Raw genomic sequence first — 24689 nt, 5'->3', positions numbered from 1 at the left:
GAAGAGCGGCGATCCTGGCACGGGACGGGACGGAGGCAAGGCACGGCACGGGACGGGACGGAGGCAAGGCACGACACGGGACGGAGGCAAGGCACGGCACGGGACGGAGGCAAGGCACGGGACGGAGGCTCGGGACAAAGGCTCGGGACACAGGTAGGCTGGACACACACACACACACACACACACACACACACACACACACACACAGGGATGGATGGATGGAGACACACACACACAGGGATGGATGGATACACACACACACAGGGATGGATGGATGGATGGAGACACACACACACACACAGGGATGGATGGATGGAGACACACACACACACACAGGGATGGATGGATGGATGGAGACACACACACACAGGGATGGATGGATGGAGACACACACACACAGGGATGGATGGATGGATGGACACACACACACACAGGGATGGATGGATGGATGGACACACACACACACACAGGGATGGATGGACGGACACACAGGGATGGACGGACACACAGGGATGGACGGACACACACACAGGGATGGACAGGCATGTCTCACCCTCGGCTTATACACGAGTCAATAAGTTTGCCAGTTTTTTTGGGGGTAAATTGGGGGCCTCGGCTTATATTCGGGTCGGCCTATACTCGAGTATATACGATATAGAAAATGTTCCAAAATATCCTACAACGTAATATAATAATTCAAGGTCAATGAAACATAGAATCAATAAAATGATGGAAAAATTTATTATAGATGTTACAGAAATTGGGTAGGCTAGACTATAAGATAATACAATAAAGTATGATGAAAAAAATATATTTAATTGCCTTAAGCTTGGTTAATGAAACCATTTATGTCCCAATCATCAACATTTAACCCAAACGGCGAGTAAGACCATAATTCATGGATCCAATAAGTTTACAATCTCGATACCTCCCTTAGACATGATTCGCCCCTACAATGCGGGACACATTTTTCTATTTGGAAGTGAGTCCCTGTGGGGTCTAAATTATGAAGCTGCAAATAAGGTTGGAGTACACTGTGGTTAGTACGGCCCTTTCGAATACTGGCAATGTGTTCGTTGACCCTTTATTGAGAAGATCCTGATAAGACCCACATATTGTTTATTACATGGACAAGTGAGGAGATAAACTATACATCTGGTAGTACAGGTGGTAAAGTGCTTCATTTTATAGTTGTGTAAGTAGATGAAAACTTATCAGTTTTCCACTTACCATTTACATTGTGTAAACATACCTTGCATTTTCTGCAAGGACAGTAACCTTTACGCTGTTGGAAGAACATTAATTTCTTAGGTGGGTCAATTACATTTGGGGCAATCTCCATATGGAGTCCTTCCATTCTCTCTTGCTCTCATTTCGGTCTGATTGAGTCTGCCTGTGTGTAACCACAACCTCCAGGTGGTCCCCCCGAGTGGTAGAAGTCCTTTACTCCATTGAGGATCCATAAGGAAATTAAGGCTGCTAGCCTGACCATCACGTTCAAGCGGTGGAACCATCCCTTTAAAGAGTGCCCGCTCTCCAGCCAACTTTAACCCTGTGGTGTTTGGTCCACATAAGCCTGACTGACTCATCCCCAAATGGTTAGTGAGTCCACCATATCTGGTAAGAGTATCCATATTATCCCTCTTTTCTTCACAACTGCACGGTTATTTGCACAACATCTGTGTTGCCTATAGCTTAATGCCTGGCACTTCAAAAGCTGCATGAGCTGCTTTTAAGGCAAAAATCATTTCTTTGGCCTCCATATAATAGTGTTTGTGTGTTTTGTGCCCTATTTAGCCTGCGAGTTCTCCCCCCTACTCCCCAGTGCTTTCCATTGCCTAAAACTAAACACCTGAAGCTTCAGTATACATGTAAAATTCCTGAAATACTCTTCTAAATTGTTTGTGTGTATATAAGTGAAAACTCTTATATGAACATGCTAGAAAAGTGAATGTAATTATAATTGCGCTACCAAAAAAAATAAAATTTTGTAAGAAAATATATAGTAGCCAGCATCAACAACGATATTGCATAAAAAAATAATGGACAAAAAACGCGGCGCTAAATAAATAAATTCACTAAAACAGTAAGTGAACATTAAATGGTCAAACTAACATGCAAGTGGTCTAGCGTAAACTAAGCCAAATATAGTGACAACAGTGAAGTGATCAGAAAACAAAATCTATATAAAGTGTAGCGTCCATAATCTATCACATGGATTGAAAATGAAATGTCTATAGCCTGAAGTCAGACACAGACTATAGAAGGAAAAAGCGTCCCTTCAAAAATGAATGACCAATCCTCGTTGATGGATAGCTGAAATTCATAAAAGGAATATGTCACGTCGAATGCAAAAAATTAATATAAAGATGCAGACACCTCCGAACCTACACCCAATGAGACTTCATACAAAAAGCTTTCAAATACACAGATTGTGTGAAAAGAAGGTAATGGGTACTCTTACCCGAAGGTGTGGACCCACACACCTTGGTGATGAGTCATTCGAGCATTGAAGTTATAATTGGCAACAATCGATCCATCAGTAGGGATGATGAAACTCAACTGCACCGGACAGCACTCAATATTCTCTGCGACCAGGATGTCCAATGCAAGATGTCGCTGACTTGAACTCCAAGGGTCATACATACACCCACACTCAAGTTGTAATATGGGGAAAAATAAAAAGGGGGGAAAAAAAGGCCTCCACAGAGCAGGTCACTCCGGTAAACATTTTTCTCTTCTATTCACCGACCGACACAGCTCCTCTCTGTAACTAAATGAGTTTGTTAGCCTGCCACTAGGAGAACTAGGAAAAATTGTAACACAATACACAGAATTGTCAGTACCGCCCAGGGGTTAGACCCTGTGCTAACAACCCTCCCTGCTGCCCCAGCAGACTCGGTTTTATTTTGCCTGGTGAAGGAGAATGACCTAGGAACCCTGCGGGCCCTCTGGTACGTTTTTTTTTTTTTTTTTTTTTTTTTTTAGCAGGATTGATGCTTTTGCGCAAGATGAAAGATCCTGGGATCATTCATCAACTGCCGGCTGGGTGACAGGCTGGCCATCGAGCGTGTGCAGGTTGCAGCTAAGGCTCGGCAGGCGACATACCTCGGCTCCAGAGGTGGCCGGTCATATGTGCTCTGGGGTATACATATGACCGGGCTACTGATGTCTGGATCACAGTAGACTGGGCCAGCAGCCACCCTGTAAATGCACAGGAGTGGGTCTGTGATGGAATGTCTCCCAGCTCCTCATGACTTGTAAGTACGGCTCTCCCTCCTTCAGGGGGTTGAGCAGCTGAGCATTCCCTGGGAGGTCGATTCAGGGGCCACCTCACCTCCTTCGCTCCCACGCCCCTATCTCCCCCTCCTGCTGCGGGCGGTGTGTGTGTGTGTGTGTGTGTGTGTGTGTGTTTCACTGGGTCTCTCACCTATGGGGGGTCTGTGTGGCTGGCGATGGTTGGGGGGGGGGGGGTCCCAAAAGGTGCCTATGGAGGTATTCTTGCTGGTTGAAGGCAGCGCTGTTCTATGACTTTTCCTGCCACCGCATGGCGCTGTCCGGCGGCCGTTTTAACTGTGGGCAAAGCAGGTTCTCCTTGTGAGCCTCAGCGGCCATTTTCTATGGGATTTTCCTATTAGTTGCATTGGCGGCCATTTTTGTTTTCTTTTTGAAGCCCAAGCGCTCTTTGCACCGCAGTTCTTTTGTGACAGCTTTACATGTACTCTCACATGCTGTTTCCTGTGTCCACGGTGTATACAGGATGCTGGATGGCCTTTTCCTGAATGCTGGTGCAAACTCTCAGGATCATTTCACTGCTATTTTCTACAGCTGCTGCTGACACTTTCTTCACTCTGCAACTGGGTAACCTCCTGAGGACTACAGGCACGGCTAGTAACCAACACAGGGTGGTGAGTCTGGCGCTAGGAAACCCCCTGCTCCCCCCTCCCCCCCCCATGCGGCAGCAGGAGGGTTGGACCTTCACTGTCCCTTGCAGGTGGCAGACAGAGTAGGGTCAGCATGGCTTCATAAACTGGTGTTTCTTCCCCCGAAATCCAGGCTATTGCAACCGGGTCACCTGCGGATAGCTCTGTGCCCATGGACACCCTGATAGCGGTCCTTAACTCCTTTGTTGCTAAAATAGAGGCGGTGCGTGGAAGGAAAGGTGCGCGTAAAAGGCCCCTGTCCTCTGGGGAGAGCTCTGATGCAGACTCGGGCCCTGCTCTGACCTATCAGACGAGGCTGACCAGGGCCATTCGGACAGTGAAGATGATTCCCCGTCCCAGGTCCGTGCGCGACAAAGCGCTTGTTGGAGCACTTATCACAGCTGTGCGTGATACCCTGAAGATCCAGGAGCCAGGGGATCCCTCTGCTGATGTATCGGTCCCTTTTTGGGTCCCGCAAGCCAGTATGTTCACCTAAGGTGTTCCCATATTTGACTTATTTTGACATATTCATCTACAGGGAATGGGGTCGGCCGCAAAGGACCTTTTATAGGTCTCCAAAAACATGGCAGTGCGTTACCCCTTTGAGGAAAGCCTTCTCAAGAGATGGTCGGCTCCTCTGGTCGTGGACCCCCCAGTATCCAGGTTTAATAAAGTAACCACAATCCCGGTTGAGGGGACTCATGCATTCAAGATTCCCACGGACAGGAAGGCCGAGGCGGTGGCTCGTTCCTTGTTTACGGTTGTGGGGTCAGCTGTGCGACCTGTACTGGCATCTGCACTGGTGTCGCAGACACTGACTGAGTGGGCAAAACTTTTGCACCGTGAATTGGGAGAGCAACAGGCCTCCCCTGTCTGTGTGGAACTGGCAGACCAACTAGTGCAAGGCCTTAAGTACGTTTTGTGACGTGGCCCTGGATACTCTCCCTCTGTTATCCAGGGCTTCAGTGTCAGCTGTGGTGCTGAGGTGCCTGATTTGGCTAAAATGCTGGTCTGCTGACCAGGCATCCAAGAAAGCCCTGACGGATCTTCCCTTCCTTGGCGACCGGCTCTTTGGAGCTTCGTTGGATGATGATATTAAAAATGCCACGGGTGGTAAGAGTACACTACTCCCACAGGCCACGAAGGCTAAGGAGCCACGCTGTAGGCAAGGGCCCTCTTTTTCCGCTCACAAGCGGTGCTTCGACAAAACGTTCCCAGCCCGACAGGACGTCCACGGATGGTCAAAAGCGTCCCTGGAACCACAAGCCTAACAAGCCTGCGAATAAAAGTGCTACCGCATGAAGGTTTGCCCCCACCCACATCTTGGGTGGGGGGTCGCCTTCGGGAGTTTGCAGCCCAGTGGACCTCCTGGTTATCCGACCAATGGGTCTGCGACCTGATTTCCACAGGCTACAAGGTAGTTTCTCTCTTGGCCGCCAAACAGATTCTTCCCCTCCAGCATACCCGTATCCCCGGTTTGCCGGGAGGCCCTGTTGGGGGTGGTAAGGGACTTGCTGAATCAGGGGGTGATTGTACCAGTTCCGGAATCGGAACGCTTCCAGGGATTCTAATCAAATCTGCTTGTAATTCCCAAGAAGGAAGGGGTACGTCCGATCTTGGACTTAAAAGCCCTCAATCACTTTGTAAAAGTGCAGAGGTTTCATATGGAATCAGTTCGCTCAGTAGTTGCTGCACTCCATCAAGGGGACTCCATGGCGTCCTTGGACGTCCAGGATGTGTACCTGCACATACCCATATGCCTTCGGAATCAAAAATTTCTGCGTTTGGCAATCGGAAGCCCACTACCAATTTGTGGCTCTCCCTTTTTGGCCTGGCATCGCCCCCCCCGAGTCTTTACCAAAGTACTGGCTCCAGTGTTGGCGTTGCTGTGACAACGCGGGATCGCGATCATGGGCTACCTAGATCTCCTGAGAGCATCTTCCACCTCAGAATTAGTGGAGGATATGGTGATCACCATGCAGACCCTGCAAGAATTTGGGTGGCTGTTGAACCTAAAGAAGTCAGTGATTGTACCGACCCAGCGTCTGGAGTACCTAGGTTTACTATTGGACTCCAGGGAAGCGAGAGTATTTCTCCCTTCAGACAAATTGCAGACTCTCAGATCTGCAGTCAAACTACTGATGAACCGCAAGTGGTCATCGCTCTGCTTTTGCATGCGAGAACTGGGGCTTATGGTAGCCTCCTTCGAGGTAGTACCTTTATGCCCAGTTCCACACCGGAGTCCTGCAGAAGGAGATTTGGACAAAATGGGACAAATCCTCTGTTGTCCCTGGATCGGCAAATCCAGGTGAGCCAGCCAGTCAGGGACTCCCTGATCTGGTGGTTGAGTTCCCCGGTGATTCAGTCCGGAAAATCGTTCCTCCCTCTGAAATGGACGGTGATCACTACAGACGCCAGTCTATCCGGCTGGGGTGGAGTGATGGTGATTCAGTCGGCTCTGGGCCTCTGGTCGACGGACGAATCCAAGTGGCCGATCAATCTGCTAGAGTTGAGAGCAATCGGGCTGTGTCTCCACACATGGTCCATGTGTCTTCAAGGGCGTCTGGCCAGGATACAGTCAGACAACGCCACGGCTGTGGCATACATAAATCACCAAGTGGGAACAAGAAGCTCAGCCGCTGCTCGGGAGGTCGCTCACATACTTCGGTGGGCAGAGCGGCATGTTCCGGCCCTGTCGGCTATTTACATCCCGGGGATGGAAAATTGGCAGGCGGACTATCTGAGTCGACAGATGCTGAACCCAGGAGAATTGGCATTGCATCCGGACATATTCATTGGCCTTCTGCCTCAATCGGAAGGTGCCAAGATTCGTGTCCAGGGCAAGAGATCCGTGGGCAGACGCGTCCGACGCGCTAGTGGCTCCATGGGATCAGTACCAGCTGATCTACGCCTTTCCTCCGCTAAAACTGTTGCCACGCCTGCTGCGCAGAGTGGAAGCCGAGGGGATCCCAGTAATCCTGGTGGCCCCAGATTGGCCTCAGCGGCCCTGGTACACAGATCTGGTGCGTATGGTGGCAGATGCTCCCTGGAGACTGCCGCTGCAAGAGGACCTCCTATCCCAAGGTCCAATCTTTCACCCTGCTTTATCATCGCTGGCTTTAACGGCATGGCTATTGAGCCAGGTGCTGAGGAACCGGGGTCTGTTGGACTCAGTGATTCCAACTATGTTGAGGGTGTGGAAATCTTCACGGAAGATATATCATCGTACCTGGAAGGCCTATATCTCCATGTGTGAGGAGAAAGGGTGGCATCAGCGCTCCCTTTTTTATATATCCAGGATCCTGCTGTTTCTTCAGCAAGGTGTAGACCAGAAGTTGGCGTTGAGCACCATTAAAGTGGTTGTAAACCCTTACAACCAACTTTGACCTACAGGTAAGCCTAGATTAAGGCTTACCTTTAGGTCTAAGAAATATCTCCTAAACGTATACGGTTTAGGAGATATTTACCCATAGACAGCGGCGCACTGGGTAGGCCGCAGACCGTGGTGATATGCCGCAAGTTTCAGCCCCCCATGCGCGGGAATGATGTCATCGCGGCTTCGGCAAATCACAGCGCCGGAGCCGCAAGACCCGGAAGTCGCTCCGGGATACATGGCAGCGGCGAAGAGGAAGACTGAGGACCACTTTGGGGGCTTCGTTCTCAGGTAAGTTATTCATAATGAGCTAGTATGCTATGCATACTAGCTCATTATGACTTTGCCTTACAGGGTGCGTTTATAGAATAGAAAAAAAAAAAAATTTTGCCTTTTACTTCCTCTTTAATGGGCACATTTCAGCTCCGGCTGTCCTTCCTTTTTTTTTTTTTTTTTTTTTTTTAGCGACCCCTGGCATCTCATTCATTAGTGAGTACCTTTTTTTGTTCAGGGGGTACGACATGTAGTCCCTCCAGTGCGTCCACCGTTGCCTCCGTGGGATTTGAACCTGGTGTTGGCGCTTCAAAAGCTGCCGTTTGAGAATATCAGGGAGATTCTCTTGTTGACCCTTTCACAGAAAGTGGTTTTCCTAGTAGCCATAACATCGGCCAGGAGGGTTTCGGAATTGGCAGCCTTGTCCTGCAAGTCGCCTTATCTGGTCATCCACAGGGATATGGTGGTGTTGCGTCTGCATCCGTCCTTTCATCTCGAGGACATTATATTACCATCGTTGTGTTCTAAGCCGACGCACCCAAAGAGGTGGTCCTTCACGCTCTCGACGTGGTTGGGGCTTTAAAGGTGTATTTGTCTGCCACAGCTCCCTTTCGGGAAGTCAGACTCACTGTTTGTTTAGGTGGCTGGTCCAAAGAAGGGTATGGCAGTCTCGTCTGCCACCATCTCTAGGTGGATCAGACAGATGTAGTACAAGCCTACGCCTTGAAGGGGCAGATGCCCCCCTTTCCAGTCATGGCCCACTCTACAGGGGCAAACGGAACATCTTGGGCCTTCCGACACCAAGCGTCGGTTGCTCAGGTGTGTAAGGCGGCGACCTGGTCATCTGTCCATACAAAGTTTTGCAGACGGCCATGTAATTTGCAATTGAGATAAAAAAAATTTTTTTTTTTTTTTTTTTTCCTGGTTTTTCGATTAAAAATGCAGTACTGTTTGTTAATGCACTGTTGCATTACTTCCGCAAAAAAGGTGGCGGTGTTGGGGATCTCTCCTGTTGAGAATACCCGGTTATATGGCGGTGTGTTTTTTCCATACACTGCTGTGTTTGTGGGTTTCGTTTTGCTAGTTCCCACTTGCCATGGTGGATGAAGTTTTTTAATGCTGTTTTTCCCCACCCCTCGTTTGGCACTGCTTGGGGACATCCCATTTTTAGTTACAGAGAGGAGCCGTGTCGGTCGGTGAATATAAGAGAAAATAGGACTTTTTTGTACTCACCGTAAAATCCTTTTCTCTGTAATTCACCGACCGACACAGCACCCACCCCTCCTCCTTTTCTCTACGCTGTACTGCTTGTTGACGTACTGAGTCTGCTGGGGCAGCAGGGAGGGTTGTTAGCACAGGGTCCACCCCCTGGGCGGTACTGACAATTCTGTGTAATGTGTTTACAATTTTGCCTAGTTCTCCTAATGGCAGGCTAACAAACCCATCTAGTTACAGAGAGGAGCTGTGTCGGTCGGTGAATTACAGATAAAAGGATTTTACGGTGAGTACAAAAAAATTCTATTAAAAATAAATTGGGGCAGTTGAAGCACGATTGTGCGAAACATGTCGGGTACATAGCCTGCTGGCCAGATCTACCACACTTTCTTTTTATTTTTTTAAGTCTTGTTTTTTGTACTCCTCTTCATTGATGTTTTGTACTTTTATGAAAAAGATTTTTGTATATATTTTTTATTTTGAATAAATGTTTTACTGGAGTGACCTGCTCTGTGGAGGCCTTTTTTATTTTTCCCCATATACCAACTTGAGTGTGGGTGTATGTATGACCCTTGGAGTTCAAGTCTGTGACATCTTGCTTTGGACATCTGGTCGCAGAGAATATCGAGTGCTGTCTGGCGCTGTTGCGTTTCATCATCCCTACTGGAAGATCGATTGTTGCCAATTATAACTTCAATGCTCGAATGACTCACCGGCAAGGTGTGTGGGTCCACACCTTCGGGTAAGAGTACCCATTACCTTCTTTTCACACAATCTGTGTATTTGAAATCTTTTTGTATGAAGTCTCATTGGGTGTCGGTTCGGAGGTGTCTGCATCTTTATATTTTTTTGCATTTGATGTTCCATATTCCTTCTATGAATTTCGGCTATCCGTCACCGAGGATTGATCATTCATTTTTGAAGGGACGCTTTTTCTTCTCTATGATCTGTGCTTGACTTCAGGCTATAGACATTTCATTTTCATGTGATAGATTTATTATGGACTCTACACTTATTTATATAGATTTTGTTTTCTGATCACTTCACTGTTGTCACTATATTTTGGCTTAGTTTACGCTAGGCCACTTGCATGTTTCACTATTTACCGTATATACTCGAGTATAGGCCGACCCGAATATAAGCCGAGGCCCCCAATTTACCCCCAAAAAAACTGGCAAACTTATTGACTCGTGTATAAGCCGAGGGTGAGACATGCCTGTCCATCCCTGTGTGTCCGTCCATCCCTGTGTGTGTGTCCGTCCATCCCTGTGTGTGTGTGTGTGTGTGTGTGTGTGTGTGTGTGTGTGTGTGTGTGTCCATCCATCCATCCATCCCTGTGTGTGTGTCCATCCATCCATCCATCCCTGTGTGTGTGTGTGTCTCCATCCATCCATCCATCCATCCCTGTGTGTGTGTGTGTATCCATCCATCCCTGTGTGTGTGTGTGTCCAGCCTACCTGTGTCCCGAGCCTGTGTCCCGTGCCTTGCCTCCTTGCCTCCGTCCCGTGCCTTGCCTCCTTGCCTCCGTCCCGTGCCTTGCCTCCTTGCCTCCGTCCCGTGCCTTGCCTCCTTGCCTCCGTCCCGTGCCTTGCCTCCTTGCCTCCGTCCCGTGCCTTGCCTCCTTGCCTCCGTCCCGTGCCTTGCCTCCTTGCCTCCGTCCCATGCCTTGCCTCCTTGCCTCCGTCCCGTGCCTTGCCTCCTTGCCTCTGTCCCGTGTCGTGCCTTGCCTCCGTCCCGTGTCGTGCCTTGCCTCCGTCCCGTGCCGTGCCTTGCCTTGCCTCCGTCCCGTGCCTTGCCAGGATCGCCGCTCTTCGTCGGCGCCTCGGCGGACATTCTACCATTCAAACGCCGCGCCTCCGCCTGTGATAGGCGGAACACTGAATTTCCCAGCAGCCTGTGTTCCGCCTATCACGGACATCGTCTCATCCTCGTCCGTAGTACGAGGATGAGACGATGTCCGTGATAGGCGGAACACAGGCTGCTGGGAAATTCAGTGTTCCGCCTATCACAGGCGAAGGCGGAGGCGCGGCGTTTGAATGGTAGAATGTCCGCTGTCTGTCTGCTCGACACGCTGATCGAGCAGGCAGACAGCGATGACTCGAGTATAAGCCGAGGGGGGCACTTTCAGCCTCAAAAAAGAGGCTGAAAATCTCGGCTTATACTCGAGTATATACGGTACTGTTTAATTTATTGTTTTAGTGCATTCATTTATTTAGCGCTGCATTTTTTGTCCATTATGCTAGAAAACTGCTCTTCTGAGGTGTGAATCCAGCCTTAATTGCGTGTTCATCATATGCCACAGGTTCTTCAAATGAGTTCAACGGATACTTTTTATTTATTTTTTTTTTTTTTTTGTTAACTCATTCTAACCATTTTTTAGTTTTGGTAAATAAATAACCTATAATTGTTGACTTGAAGCAAACTTGTATTGCAGTACTATGTAGGCTGCAATTGCTGATATCTCCTTTTTGATAACCTTTTACTTATCTGGATGGTACATTGACCCTCTTGCTTCAGTAGTTTGAATAGCAGATAAGGACTTCTGACTTTTCTTTTACATTTCTGATCTGTATAGGTCTTTTGGGGACATGATTTAAACAGAAATTTAAGTGTATGTTAAGCCATGTTTTTGGATAGATTGTGGACATGTTGGAACCACTGTTGTTGGGGTGTGTGTGTGTGTGTGTTGGGTTTTTTTTTTTATTTATTTTTTTATACTGCTATCCAGGGCTTTTGTTCTGTATTTCCCCCTCAATTCTTCACAATGATCCTAGTTTTTTGCTAGACAGGAACTGAAAGAATAAGGGCCGGTTCACACTGCAGGCGAGGCGACTCCGACTTGCCTCGCCGCGGCCTCAGCGGTGACTTGCAGATGACTTCTGTATAGAAGTCAATGCAAGTCGCCCCGAGGTCGCCCAAAAGTAGTACAGGAACCTTTTTTTCTGAGTCGGAGCGACTCGAGTCGCTCCTCTCAGAACGGTTCCATTGTACAGAACGGGGGCGACTTGCGAGAGCGAGGCGAGTCGTGTCGCCTCGCATCGCCCGCTGTGTGAACCGGCTCTAACTGCAACAGGGACACCAACCGAAATAAAAACAAACAAATCTGGTTCTCATTTAAAATAAAAATTAACTAGCCTACCTAAAAATGTTATTAACCACTTCAATACAGGGCACTTTTGCCCTCTTCCTTCCCAGACCGTTTTTCAGCTTTCAGCGCTCTCACATTTTCAATGACAATTGCGCGGTCATGCTACACTCTACCCAAATGAAATTTTTATCATTTTGTTCACACAAATCGAGCTTTTATTTTGGTGGTATTTATTCTCAGTTTTTAAAAAATTTTGTGATGTAAGCGAAAAAAGAAGAAATTTGGAGAAAAAAACATTTTTCTTCTTTCTATTTTAAAAGCAATCCAATAAAATCAAATTTTGTCATAAATTTTAAGACAAATTTATTTTGCTACATGGTTTTTGGTAAAAAGAATAATTCAGTTAAGTGTATAATAATTGGTTTGTGTGATCACGGACATATGTACGCAAATGTGTGTGTGTGTGTGTGTGTGTGTGTGTGTGTGTGTGTGTGTGTGTGTGTGCAGATAATCATTGAGACGTATGTGGGGGGACATGTGTTTTTATTATTTGGGGACATGTGTGTTTACACTGTTTTTTACACTAGGTTGGTGATCGGTGAGTAAAAAGCTGTAAAGGAGAGGAAAAAAAAAAACAGCTCATACTCGCTGATCACCAACCGGCTGCAACAATCTGTTCTCTTCTCACCGACAACTAACGTGTGAGGAGAGCCAATTGCCTAGCAACCGTCTCTGTGTTTACATCACATGGTGGCTGTGATGGACACGGCCGTCATGCGATCAGAAGGGCCAATCACAGCCCTCCTGCCAATTTTAGATGTGCCATGCTCGGGTGACACAAGCACATCGGAATCGCGCCGCTGCGATTTCCCCCTCCTTCTGAAGGACGTGTGTGTGTGTGTGTGTGTGTGTGTGTGTGTGTGTGTGTGTTTATTTATTTATTTTTCCCTCCCCTTAATTCATAAAAAATATATATATTTTTTATGACAGGTTATAAATTATGGATTGTTTTTGTTCTTTGTTCTTTTGTTTTGTTTTTTGTTCTTAGATGAAGATAACCTTTCAAGGGAGTACTTGGCAGTTTATCGGTGTGCAAATGTGCCTTTAATAATACTATGTTTGTGTTTTTCAGCCATGTTATTTGAGAGATTGGGAACTACAAGTCCACTTCAAAATTCATGGCCAGGGTAAGAAGAATCTAAATGGTGATGGCTTCGCTATCTGGTACACCAAGGATCGGATGCAACAAGGTATAGATGGTCATCTTCCTTCTCTCCATCTTTTATTTCAAAGCACTGTATTTTGAATATACACTGAGCCTTGTGTTGTGTTACAGGTCCTGTGTTCGGGAGTAAAGATAACTTTGTTGGCCTAGGTTTGTTTGTAGACACCTACCCAAATGAGGAGAAACAACATGAAGTAAGTCTGCCCTTTCATTAATACATTATTCCCTGATTATACATCCATTATTTGTGTATTTATGTAGGTAGTGATCAAACTTCTTTTTAATTTGGCAGCCTGTCCAGTTCTACAGGCTCCAGGAGTAAAGAAAGCATATGGATGTTTTTGCATTCTATAGACAGGCTGAGATGGTTCCAGCGGAAATTTTAAAGGTGCTTTGGCTGCCTGGTTTTTGGATTTATCCAGGATTGATTTACGTGGTATTTGACCTCATTCATTAAAGTATCTGAAACAGAACTGTTTGTGTTGACCAGATCAACCAATCAAGTCCTTTTATTTTAACCATCATTAGAATGAAGGGTTATCTGGATCTTATGGACCTCAGTCTCCAGACAGATATATTGTTGGAGATCTAAATGGAAGTAGCAATACTCAATGACAAACCCAGTCTTGTTTTGTTAGTCCCCCATCATTATAATCTGGATACAATTGCATTTATTTTGTTAAATATCCTAAAAGAGAAATGGGGGTTTTTCTTTTTATTTAAGAATCATACTTGCATAGGTGGATGCCGCATCTGTTCCCTGGTGCCTCTAACACCGCCAATTGCTCGGTTCTCACAGCTCCCTGAGAAGAGAGCTGCTCACTGACTGACGCTCACTGGAGCGATTGGCTGTAGCGGGAGGGGCCGGCTCAGGCTCTCGGCAGACTCGCTGAGAGGCTGAACCGGGTGCCAATCCAGGCATGTGGGCAGATCCTTCTTGAGCCTGGAGTGGCTCTGTGACGTCAGCCAGCGGCGGGCTTCAGCCCGCTGTCTGTTGAAAACCGGTCACAGGAGTGCAGAAAGCACTGCCTTTGGCTGTACTTCTCTTTTTTAATAGTTGTGTTGATGATTGAACACTTCTTCATAGAGATTATATTGCTTGGTGAAAAAAGAAAATATCTGTTCTTTAGAAAATAACTGGGGCAGATTTCTTAAACTGGAGAGTGCAAAATCTGATGTCGCTCTGCATAGAACTGCAGGCATCATTCAGATCTCACTACTCAAAGTCTGCGACATCATATGATGTTGGGCGGGTGAGAAGTGGTTAATAAAATACTAGTGTGCCTGAACTGAGGAACTGGGAATTTTGTACAGGTGCTATGCCTTTTAGCTGTTTTCTGTTTACACTGAGGATGAAGGCGTACTACCCTTTGTGGTCAGTATTGGGAGAACTGGCTTGTCTGCAGTTTGTTCACAGTGAGGGCTGAACAGAAGACAGACGCTTTATTTTTTTATTTTTATTTTTTTATAATGCGTAATAAAAAATATGAGTCTTCATAAAGTTTCTGCACTCCTCCTCCTATATTTTCTGTAAACAAAGGGAAACGGGCTATTTAGAGGGTACCTCATCCATGAATACACATTATGAGATGAACAAAAGTATTGATTGGTGAGAAATCGCTTTAATATCTGACTGCCTTTTTATGTGTAAGGGGTTATCCAACTTCTATCTAGTGTGTAACTAAGCTGCAATGTTTGTATTGTGTGCTCTCTCTCTCTCTCTCCATTGCTGCATTTGGATGGCATTCCCTGAAGAAAAGGTATTCTCCAAGCAATCAGGTATCTCTTATGTGGCTATTAATATGCATTCTTTGTTTGCCTGACTTTATAGTGGTATATGATAAAATGGCAATAATAGTCATCAGTTGTTTGTGGTACATTAGGCCCTCCTTCCCTAGAGCAGTGCTTCCCAAGGACTAGTCCCCGGGGAGTGCTAACAAGTGCAATCACTTGTGAAACAATTACTGTGCTTATTTTAGAATTATCTGCATTAACCTTATCTTGATGTGTGATGAAGGTGAGGCTGCAAGACCAAGTACACACAGTCCCCAACTTTTTCCTGATGTGGGCTTCAGCCAAGCTCTGTTGGATCGGCAGTTCTGTGCGGTGTACAGCCATGGTCAAAAGTTTTGAGAATGACATCGATATTCATTTTTCATAAAGTCTGCTGTCTCAGTGTTTGATTCCGATTGGCATATACTCCCAGAAGGTTATGAGTAATCAGATGAATTGCAAAGTACCTCTTTGCCATGAAAATCCCATTTAACCACTTCAGTACAGGGCTTTTATACACCCTTCCTTACCAGACCAATTTTTAGCTTTCAGCGCTCTCACACTTTGACAATTGCTCAGTCATGCTACACTCCACCCAAACAAAATTTGTATAATCTTTTTTTCTCACAAACAGAGCTTTCTTTTGGTGGTATTTAATTACTGCTGGGTTTTTTATTTTTTGCAATATAAGCAAAAAAAAAAGACCTCTATGAAAGAAAAAAACTTAAAAAAAAAAAAAAAAAAAACTTAAGTTTCTATTGTAAAATTTTGCAAATAAAACATTTTTTCTTCATAAATTTGGGCTAAAATGTATACTGCTACATATCTAGTAAAAATAGCCCAAATAAGTGTATGTTATTTGGTCTCTGTGAAAGTTATAGCGTCTAAAAGCTATGGTGCAAATCATTGAAAAATGATCACACCTGATGCACTGAAGGCCTATCTCATTTCTTGAGACCCTAACAAGCCAGGAAAGTACAAATACCCCCCAGATTACCCCCTTTTTGGAAAGCAGACATTCCAAGGTATTTAGTAAGAGGCATGGTGAGTTTTGTGAAGTTGTAATTTTTTTCCCACAATTGTTGGGGAAATTATAATTATTTTTATTTATTTTTTTTGCTCAAAATTGTCATAACAAGTTGTTTCTCTCACACAGCACATGTATACTTGCAATGACACCCCAAAATACATTCTACTACTCCTCCTGAGTATAGTGATACCACATGTGTGAGACTTTTACACAGCCTGGCCACATACAGAGGTCTAACATCCAAGTAGCACCGTCAGGTGTTCTAAGAGCATAAATAACACACACAAATTCCTGCTAATCTATTACATTGTTGAAGGCCCTTCATATTTCTAACACATAGCATGTACTGTACATACCAATTACAAACCAAAATACATTCTGCTGAGCAAAAGGTAAACAAAAGATTACCTTACCGGTTTTAGTAGTGCAGTGGTCCACAGAGGAGAGCATTGGTCCAGGCAGCAGGCAGGAACATGGACAGCGACAGCAAATCAGGCAGCAGGCGGGAATAGTCAGTACAGGTAGAGATGCTGTCAGCACAGCCAATGCATTGGTCCAGATAGCAGGCAGGGATGTGGTCAGCAGAAGCAAAAGGATCAAAGGATCGTCCAGGCAGCAATACTGTCCATAGTACATGCAGCAGGCAGCGGTATGGTCAGCACAGCCAGAGTATTTGTCCAGGGGGCAGGCAGGACCATCAAGCTTAGGGCATTGGTCATGAAAGAATGGGGACAGGGGTAGAGGCTTCTCCCACTCAAATCTCTTTGAAGCCTCCAAACAACCAGACCCTGTTCCGGGAACTGGTTTTCTGAACTCCGAACACTATTCTGGAGCCCCTCACATATGTGAGACCCCTGTGTAGCAGCGTAAAAGATCAGTCCAAGGGGCAGGCAAAAACATGGTCAACAGGCCGAGGTCAGTACAGGTAAAAGGCAGAAATAGACGGTAGGCATAATCGATACAGTCCAGGGTCAGTTTACTTGAAAGGCAGAAACATGGCAGATAAACAATGCAGACGGTAGACAGGCCGGGATCAGTTCACATGGAAGACAATGATATGGTTGGTTGAGGCAGGGAAATATTCATGATTGAAATTGAAACCGGGGAAATGGCAATATTAGAAATATGGGCTAATAGTTTTCCACAGTCTGGTATCGCCTGAAGCATTGTCCGATGCAAAGGCCAGGTTGGGAGGGACAGTCGGGACAATGGAAGCTGGTGTCTTTCCTAATTCCTCTTTTGGTGCACACCGACTTTTTTTATTTATTTTTTTGCGCTGTCTTCCGGATCCTGATGGAATGTGGTCTGGAAAATTACGCTCATGTAGTCCAAGCGAATGCTTTCAGGGGGGGAATCTTGTTGGTAGATCAGGGAAGTGACAATGTCTTCACTATACTTTATGGAGGTGGTGGGTTTTTCTGTTGATTTTTGATAGATGATAAAAGAATTTAAAAGGGCCAAATGAAAAAAGTTAATTGTGATTTTATTTTTTATTTATTTTTTGTACCAAAAAAGGGATTTTCTTGTTGAAAGATAGGGCTACAACATCTGGTCATTTAAATCCACCCCCCCCCCCCCAATTTATTACAATCGCTGATACAGGAAGGCTTGCAAACGGGACTGCGCCTTCTGTGAAGTTCCACCGAGATGCCATTGTGGATGGTGGACATCATGTACACGTCTTTCCTATCCCTCCACTTCACAGCCAACACTTCCTCATTCCTCAAGCTTGCCGATTTTTTTTTTTTTTTTTTTCCCCCCCCCCCCCCTTTGAATGGTTGTGGCGACAAGATGCTGTGGGAAGCCCTTTCGATTTTTCCTTGTTGTACCACAGGCCAAAGTTTGGTTTGTTTGTTTGTTTTTTTAGGTACAGATGGCGGAGAAGGGGCAAACTAGTGTAATAGTTATCCATATAAATATGATACCCCTTTTGGAGGAGTGGGAATGCCAACTCCCAAACTATCTTTCCACTTATTCCATGTAGGATGGACACTCAGGGGGCTGGAGCTGGGAATCTTTGCCTTCGTACACGCAGAATGAGTGCACATAACCGGTGGCGCTTTCACAAAGCTTGTTGAGCTTTAAGCCATACCTCGCTCTCTTACTGGGGATATATTGCTTGATTCCCAGCCGGCCTGTGAAATGCACCAGGGATTCGTCCACACATGTTTTTGTCGGGGACATAAAGTTCGGAAAACTTCTTGGAATTTTTTTTTTAAGTGGTTGTAAACCCTTACAAACCACTTTGACCTACAGGTAAGCCTAGATTAAGGCTTACCTGTAGGTCCAAGAAATATCTCCTAAACCTACACGGTTTAGGAGATATTTGCCGAAAGACAGGCACCGCTGTCTACGGCATGCCCCGTAGACATCGGTGCGCACTGAGCGAGCTGCAGTTAACGGCAATATGCCGCGAGTGGCGGCTCCCGTGCGCATGCGCTGGAGTGATGTCATCGCGGCTCTGACGAATGACCACGCCGGAGCAGCGAGACCCACCAAGAAGATGGATGCCCCAGACTACAGGGGACAGCGGTGACTTCGCTGGCTCCTGTGTCAGGTAAGTGACACATAATGGGCTACTATGCGATGCATAGTTGTACATTATGCTTTACCTTTGCAGGGAATCAAAGAGGAAGTAAACCCATCAGTGTTGACCTGCACACCTGGCTGTGCTGTAAAAGGGGGGATCGTGGCTGACCCTGTGGTAGAAGGCAGCCACAATGGGTTTGCCAAGCCTTCTGGAAGCTGGGTTTGGGCCCTAATTCTTTGGTGTGCACTGGGGCTTTCCTCCTGGGGTCTAGCAGTGCTTGTACCGGGCCTCTCCTCCTGGGGTCTACCGCTGTTGGCACTGCTGGTAGCTGCCTGGTGTTCAGACCAACTTCTTTTTGGGACAGACTGCTTCCTCCTCCAATTCGGATCCTGATGTGCTGCCTTCAGGGGGCTCATATTCCGAAACCGAATCGGAAACAGAACTGAACTGTGAGAGCTCCCTGTTGCTCTCATCAGTCAGACTGAGTATTAGGTATGCCTCTTCTGGGGTGTACACCTTTCTTGACATAGTGGCTGTAGGTACTCTGGTGGCGGGTACTTTGGTGGGTACTTTGGCAGGTGGTGCGGTGGCGGGTACTCTGGTGGCAGATGGTGAGGTGGCAGGTACTCTGGCGGCGGGTGGTGAGGTGGCGGGTACTTTGGGTACTCTGGTGGCACATGGTGAGGTGGCAGGTACTCCTGGTGACTGGTACTCTTTATTTAGGGGGGGGCAATCTGGGCACAGTAACACATATACTGGGGTACAGTAATGGTAACTCTCACTGTTAGCCGTTCTCCTCACACTGGATCGGTGTGTGAAGAGGAGAGCCCAGCAACAAGAGTTACACACCTTTTGTTTACATTTAGTGACAGGCTGTCATTGGACACAGCCAGTCACTAAATAGCCAATTTCATTGGCTTTTTACACTGATCTGGCTGAAGCTTTTCCCTTAGCTACAGCCCAGCCCCGATCACTACACAGCTCCTCCCCGGGAGCACGCACGTGCGCCGTGCACGCCGCTTCCCGGATATAGCTCTGCAGCGCTGGCTTGTGATGGATCACAGCTAGTAAAGCTGCTCTGCCACTTCAGTACCCCCATCGGGGGATAGGTGTGTCCCCAGGGACACACCGGATCCCCGATCGCCACTCTGCGTGCTCCCGGGGGCCCGCAGTAGCGGCGGAAAGCCGAGGACGTCACATGACGGCCACCCAGGATGGGAGATCCCATCTTTGGCGGTCATTTGATTATGGCTGGGTATTGAAGTGGTTTAAAAAAAGAAATAAAATTTCCACGGCATTTGTGAAGAAGGCTTCAGAGCACCCAAGAAAAGTCCAGCAAATGCCAGGACCATCTCCTACAGTTGATTCAGCTGCGGGATCAGGGCACCACTAGTGCAGAGCTTGCGCAGGAATGGCAGCAGGCAAGTGCGAGTACATCTGCCTGCAAAGTGAGGCGAAGACTTTTGGAAGATTGCCCGGTGTCAAGGATAGCAAAGAAGCCATTTCTCTCCAGGAAAAACATCAGGGACAGACTGGGCTGTTGTTGGTTGGGATGTGGCCCAGAAGTTGATTGACAGCATGCCAGGGGGATGGCAGAGGTCTTGCGAAAAGGTCAAATAACCTTTTTTTTTTTTTTTGTACTATATTACGGAATTCTGATGTAGCAACTATGTTCTCTATGGAATATTTGTATCAGAAGTTTGATAAAATCTGAGGACATATCTCTATCTTTGACTAATTCCCCTGTTAAGCAGGGCTACACGGAACAATGGGAGGTGGACGTCCCAGGAAACCTTTGAGCTAGATAAATTGCATAGCCCAAGGGGCCTTGAGGTCACTCATAAATACTTCTAAAATCAAAGTGAATTATAAAGTGCTTCTGAGATGGCACATGGTTCCAGCCAGGCTGGCAACCTATGTACTGGCATCTCCCTAGTGTTTCCATGGATATGGACAGGAGGGAACGATGTACCACGTATGGTGGCAATGCCCTAAGGTAAGGCGTTACTGAATTAGGGTGTAAAATTGAATTTATACTCTCGCCCAAGTAAACCTTGTCAGATCCCAGAGACGGGTGCTGCTGGGCTTTAAGATATAGACCGTGTCGCAATCCCCAGAGATGTCTCATAGCATTTTATATTTATATTGGCAAAAATTATTGCAAAATCTTGGAAATTGGCTGTCTTGCTATTCGAACAGCTCATGCACAAACTTTCCTGGATTATGATTGCGCGCATGACGGCGATCTTGAATGATAAAATGCGTATGTTCGCTAGAGTCTGGGACCCATGGGTCACGTATCTGACTGGAGAACCTTGCTCTATACCCGATTTTAGAGCAGCTTCTGGATGGTGGAATTCAGAGCTCGAAGTCAGTCCCTACTTTTCCCTTCAAACTTTCTTTCCTCCCCTTCTCTTTATTTATTTTTTCCAAGCCTTTGCTGTAGTCTTATGGGGTTTTTCTAGCCTATTTCCTATAAACCCTGAACAGTGATTATTCCCTTAGGCTACGTTTCCACTATTGCGCCCCCCAAAGTTGCGCAATTTTGCCATGATTTTTTTACCGCAATTTTTTTGCCGTGACTTGAAGCAATGCTGTATTCTTCAGGTCCATGGACCTCAAGTCATATCAAAGTGGGACCAAAGTAGTGCAGGGACTACTTTGAAGTCACACAGATATGAATGGTACTCATTGGAAATATTGGGGTACGACATGTCATGCGACTTTTCAGTCCACAATTGCTGGAAAAGTCGCACTAGTGGAAACCTAGCCTTAGTGTGAAATCCTGTTTCCGGGTGACAAGGGATGTGGTTTCCTCTTTATGAAGGTGTTGACCCCTTTCACTAATGTATACAGTAGATATTGAGCGCATCTGCAATCTAATAAGCATTATGAGCTGACTTTTAATTTGAAATTGCAATATGTAGAAGCTCTATCTTTTAACTATATGTATGCCAGCGATACTTTTTGTTAATGTTACATTTTGGAGTACTAAATGAGTTTTGGGGCAACCCCATAAAGACACTGATAGTGCGATCTATATCGACAGTAAAGATCTATATTTGGAAGAACGCACATTTTTAGGTGTATTTTCATGCTTAAATGATTAGATATTCACCTATTTAGTATGCGTTTTATACTGTATGCATTTTTTGTATTCCGTTTTGTGAAAACCGTTAAAAATATTGAAACATGAAAAAATTTAAACACTGCAAATATTGACTCTGCAGAAACTTCAAGTCATTGTCAATAAAAGCCTCTGATACTTATGAAAAGGCAGCAGACTTTGTGAAAATTTAATATTTTGTATCATTCTCAAACCTTTTGGCCACAGCTGTACACTTCACTTCTGTCCCTCCTATTTTGTATTAGCAATATATCAATTTAAAAAAAATAAAACATTTTTTTTTATTTATTCAATAATGGGAGAGGATTTTGTGGCTACCCACTTGGTCGTTATTGTGGACTTGAATTGGAAAAGCTGCCTCAAAGATTCTTGTTTTTACTTGGGTTTTCTAACATTGCTATGTGAAGTTTGAACTACCCTGCCTAAAAATATTGTCTTACTTATTTTGTTGGACATGTCAATATTCAGATGAGTGTGACCTGTACTACAACTAGGCCATTTCATCAGTGAACGCGAATTTCATGCACATTGATCAGCATTGCAGTAATATATATATATATATATATATATATATATATATATATATATATATATATATATAATAAATATGGCGTGACTGGCCTCAGGTGATACCCAGAGATTCAACAAATCCTCCTACATATGTTGTATCTGTTTATCTGCAGTATTCTCCTCTCTACAGCTTTTCAAAATCAAGAATTTTTCTAAAGCTTGCCTGAGCTGTCAGAAAACAGGGGGCAAAGAGCAGAGCTCAGTGAGGAGAGCTCTGAAAGCTGATTGAACAGAGCGGAGGATGTCAATCTGCTAGAGGTCCCCTCCCCATCACCATTTTTCTCTTGGTGTCGAGAAAACTTGTCTGAAGCGATTCATGCTGATAGCATGGGAACAAGGCAGCAGACAGAAATTACACTTGGTGCTCTTGAGATTGAGACAAGTACACACTATAGTGGAATATGCTTTGGTCATTTTTCATGAGGTTTACAACCACTTTAATGCACCTTCCCCTCTTTTATATATCCCAGTATACCACGACACAGGTCCATTATAGTGGCACCTGAAATTAGAAAAAAAAAACACTGTTGTAAGGCACCATGGGTCATGTTGATTTATTGAACAGAAAAACATACATTTTTCTGAATACTCCAGCCTTCGACTACTGCTAACCCGTGTCCACAGCCAAAAGCACCTACAATGGGAATGTGAGCATCAAAATTGTGGAGAAAGGTGGTCTGGTGAAATACTAATGAATTGTATTTTATTTTATCATCATTTTGCCTGGGGAGGAAATGGCACTAGGATGCACTATGGGATGATGGCAAGCCAGCAGAGGCAGTGTGATGCTTAGGCAATGTTCTGCTGGGAAATCTTGGGTCCTGCCATTAATGTGGATGTTACTTTACACATACCACCTACCTACACATTGTTGCTGACCAATTACACCTCTTTATGGAAATGTGATTCCCTGATGGTGGTGGCCTCTTTCAGCAGGATAATGTGCCCTGCCAAACTGCAAAAAATGACTCTAATAGTTTTAGGTGTTGCCTTTTAAAATCTTTAGATCTCAGTCCAGTTGGACATCTGAGGGATGTGCTGGAAAAACAAATGTAATCCATCAAGGCCCCACCTTGCAGCTTAAAGAATCTGCTACTGACAGCTTGGTGCCACAGCATACCTTCAGAATCGAATGTCTGTCCATGCTGCAACAGGTTGGGGCTGTTTTTTGGTAGCGGAACCAGGGACCACTCAATATTGAGTGGGTGATCATAATGTTATGGCTGCTCAGTGTATCGGGAATTATTTGTGTTTTGCTTAAAAGAGAAGTAGGGGATTTATTTGTTTTCAGCATCATACTTAACTAGGTGGATGGTGCATCGGTAACTTGGTGTCTCTGCACTGAGAACTGAGCGATTTACTAGGTTCTCACAGCTTCCCGAGCAGAGAGCTGCTGTCTGTCAATCGGCAGCTTTCCACTCTGCTCCACCTCGCTCACTGGAGCGCTGAGCTGTGGAGGGGTGGGGAGCGGTCATCTTGGGCTCCCAGCAGCTCGCTGAGATGAGTGTCAGTCTAGGCACCTGGCGGGATCCAGACTCCCATTGTTGAGATGACACGGTGCCTGGACTGATTGCTGTGATGCTGAAAACAGGTCACAGGAGTGCAAAATGAATTGCACTTTTGTGATCCATAGGAGAAGTCCAGCCAAACGAGCTTTTGGCTGCACGTCTCCTTTTAAAGCAAATCCTTAAGTTAAACAATTGAAGGCCCCGAAACATGGTGAAAAAATGCTATAGATTGTACAATAAGATGAAATCTAATCCAGGTTCCTAGCCTCACATGAGCCTTCTGCTTTCCAGATGCATCTTGGGAAGCTCATTTGTCCAGCTCTTTGGCATCACAGAAAACAATCTTGTAAAACTGCATCACTTTGCTTTATCTGGTGCCAATTTTTCCTGTCTGCAATACAGAAATGTCTGTCTGGTCCAGAGCAAAGCAATGAAAACAGTATGTTTTCAGTAATTATAACGTGTTATAGTAGAAATAGAATTTCTCAGAAACATGGCTTTATTCTAATGTCTTCCCTGTACATTTTTGCTGGACTTTGCTCCACTATCAAACATTCATACTGGAAGATAATGGGCCTTTTTTCAGGTTGCCTAAATTGGCTAGATTTACACTATAGCGATGTCAGACATTGCATGTGATGTCTGTGCGATACAAATTCAGCCATGAACTGCCTGTCAGAGACATACGATGCGGGAACCCACTCTGAAATCTCACTGGTTCCCACATCGCAGTAGTGTGAACCCAAGCCTGAATTTATGAAGCTGGAAAATTTTATATTACTTTTTGACACCATTTGAAAATAACACATTACTGCTCCAAAAGGAGTACTCTAGTATGGTGGCATGAGCTGGTACACGACAGTCCAGGTAGTTTTGTGGATTGCTTTCATTACATTGCAGGTACTAGATCATTCCATGGTGCATACAGTCATGTGAAAAAGTATATTCCTTGTGTCAATGTATTGACTTTTTCAACATAGAATGGGCATTGAAAAAGAATAACTTAAAATCTCGCACAGAGCGCATATACCGTTCCTCCCATCGGGGATACCTC

At 45.5% G+C, this 24689-nt stretch overlaps 1 protein-coding gene across 2 annotated transcripts in view; it reads left to right on the top strand.

Annotated features, from left to right (window-relative positions):
* Positions 1-24689, top strand: part of LMAN2L (lectin, mannose binding 2 like) — a 45585-nt gene that overhangs the window by 6519 nt on the left and 14377 nt on the right. Inside the window, exons 3-5 of one of the 2 annotated variants that reach the window (XM_077469545.1) lie at positions 13005-13122; positions 13209-13291; positions 14853-14876. In XM_077469545.1, the coding sequence (XP_077325671.1) occupies positions 13005-13122; positions 13209-13291; positions 14853-14876 (225 nt within the window). The remainder of the gene's footprint in view (positions 1-13004; positions 13123-13208; positions 13292-14852; positions 14877-24689) is intronic. The other variant, XM_077469546.1, reaches the window with a different exon arrangement.

This window comes from Lithobates pipiens, unplaced genomic scaffold, assembly GCF_037356315.1.
Source record: "Lithobates pipiens isolate NorthernLeopardFrog02 unplaced genomic scaffold, aLitPip1_a1.2 Scaffold_8, whole genome shotgun sequence".
NCBI classification, from domain to species: domain Eukaryota; kingdom Metazoa; phylum Chordata; class Amphibia; order Anura; family Ranidae; genus Lithobates; species Lithobates pipiens.
This window is presented reverse-complemented; position numbering and strand designations above follow the sequence as displayed.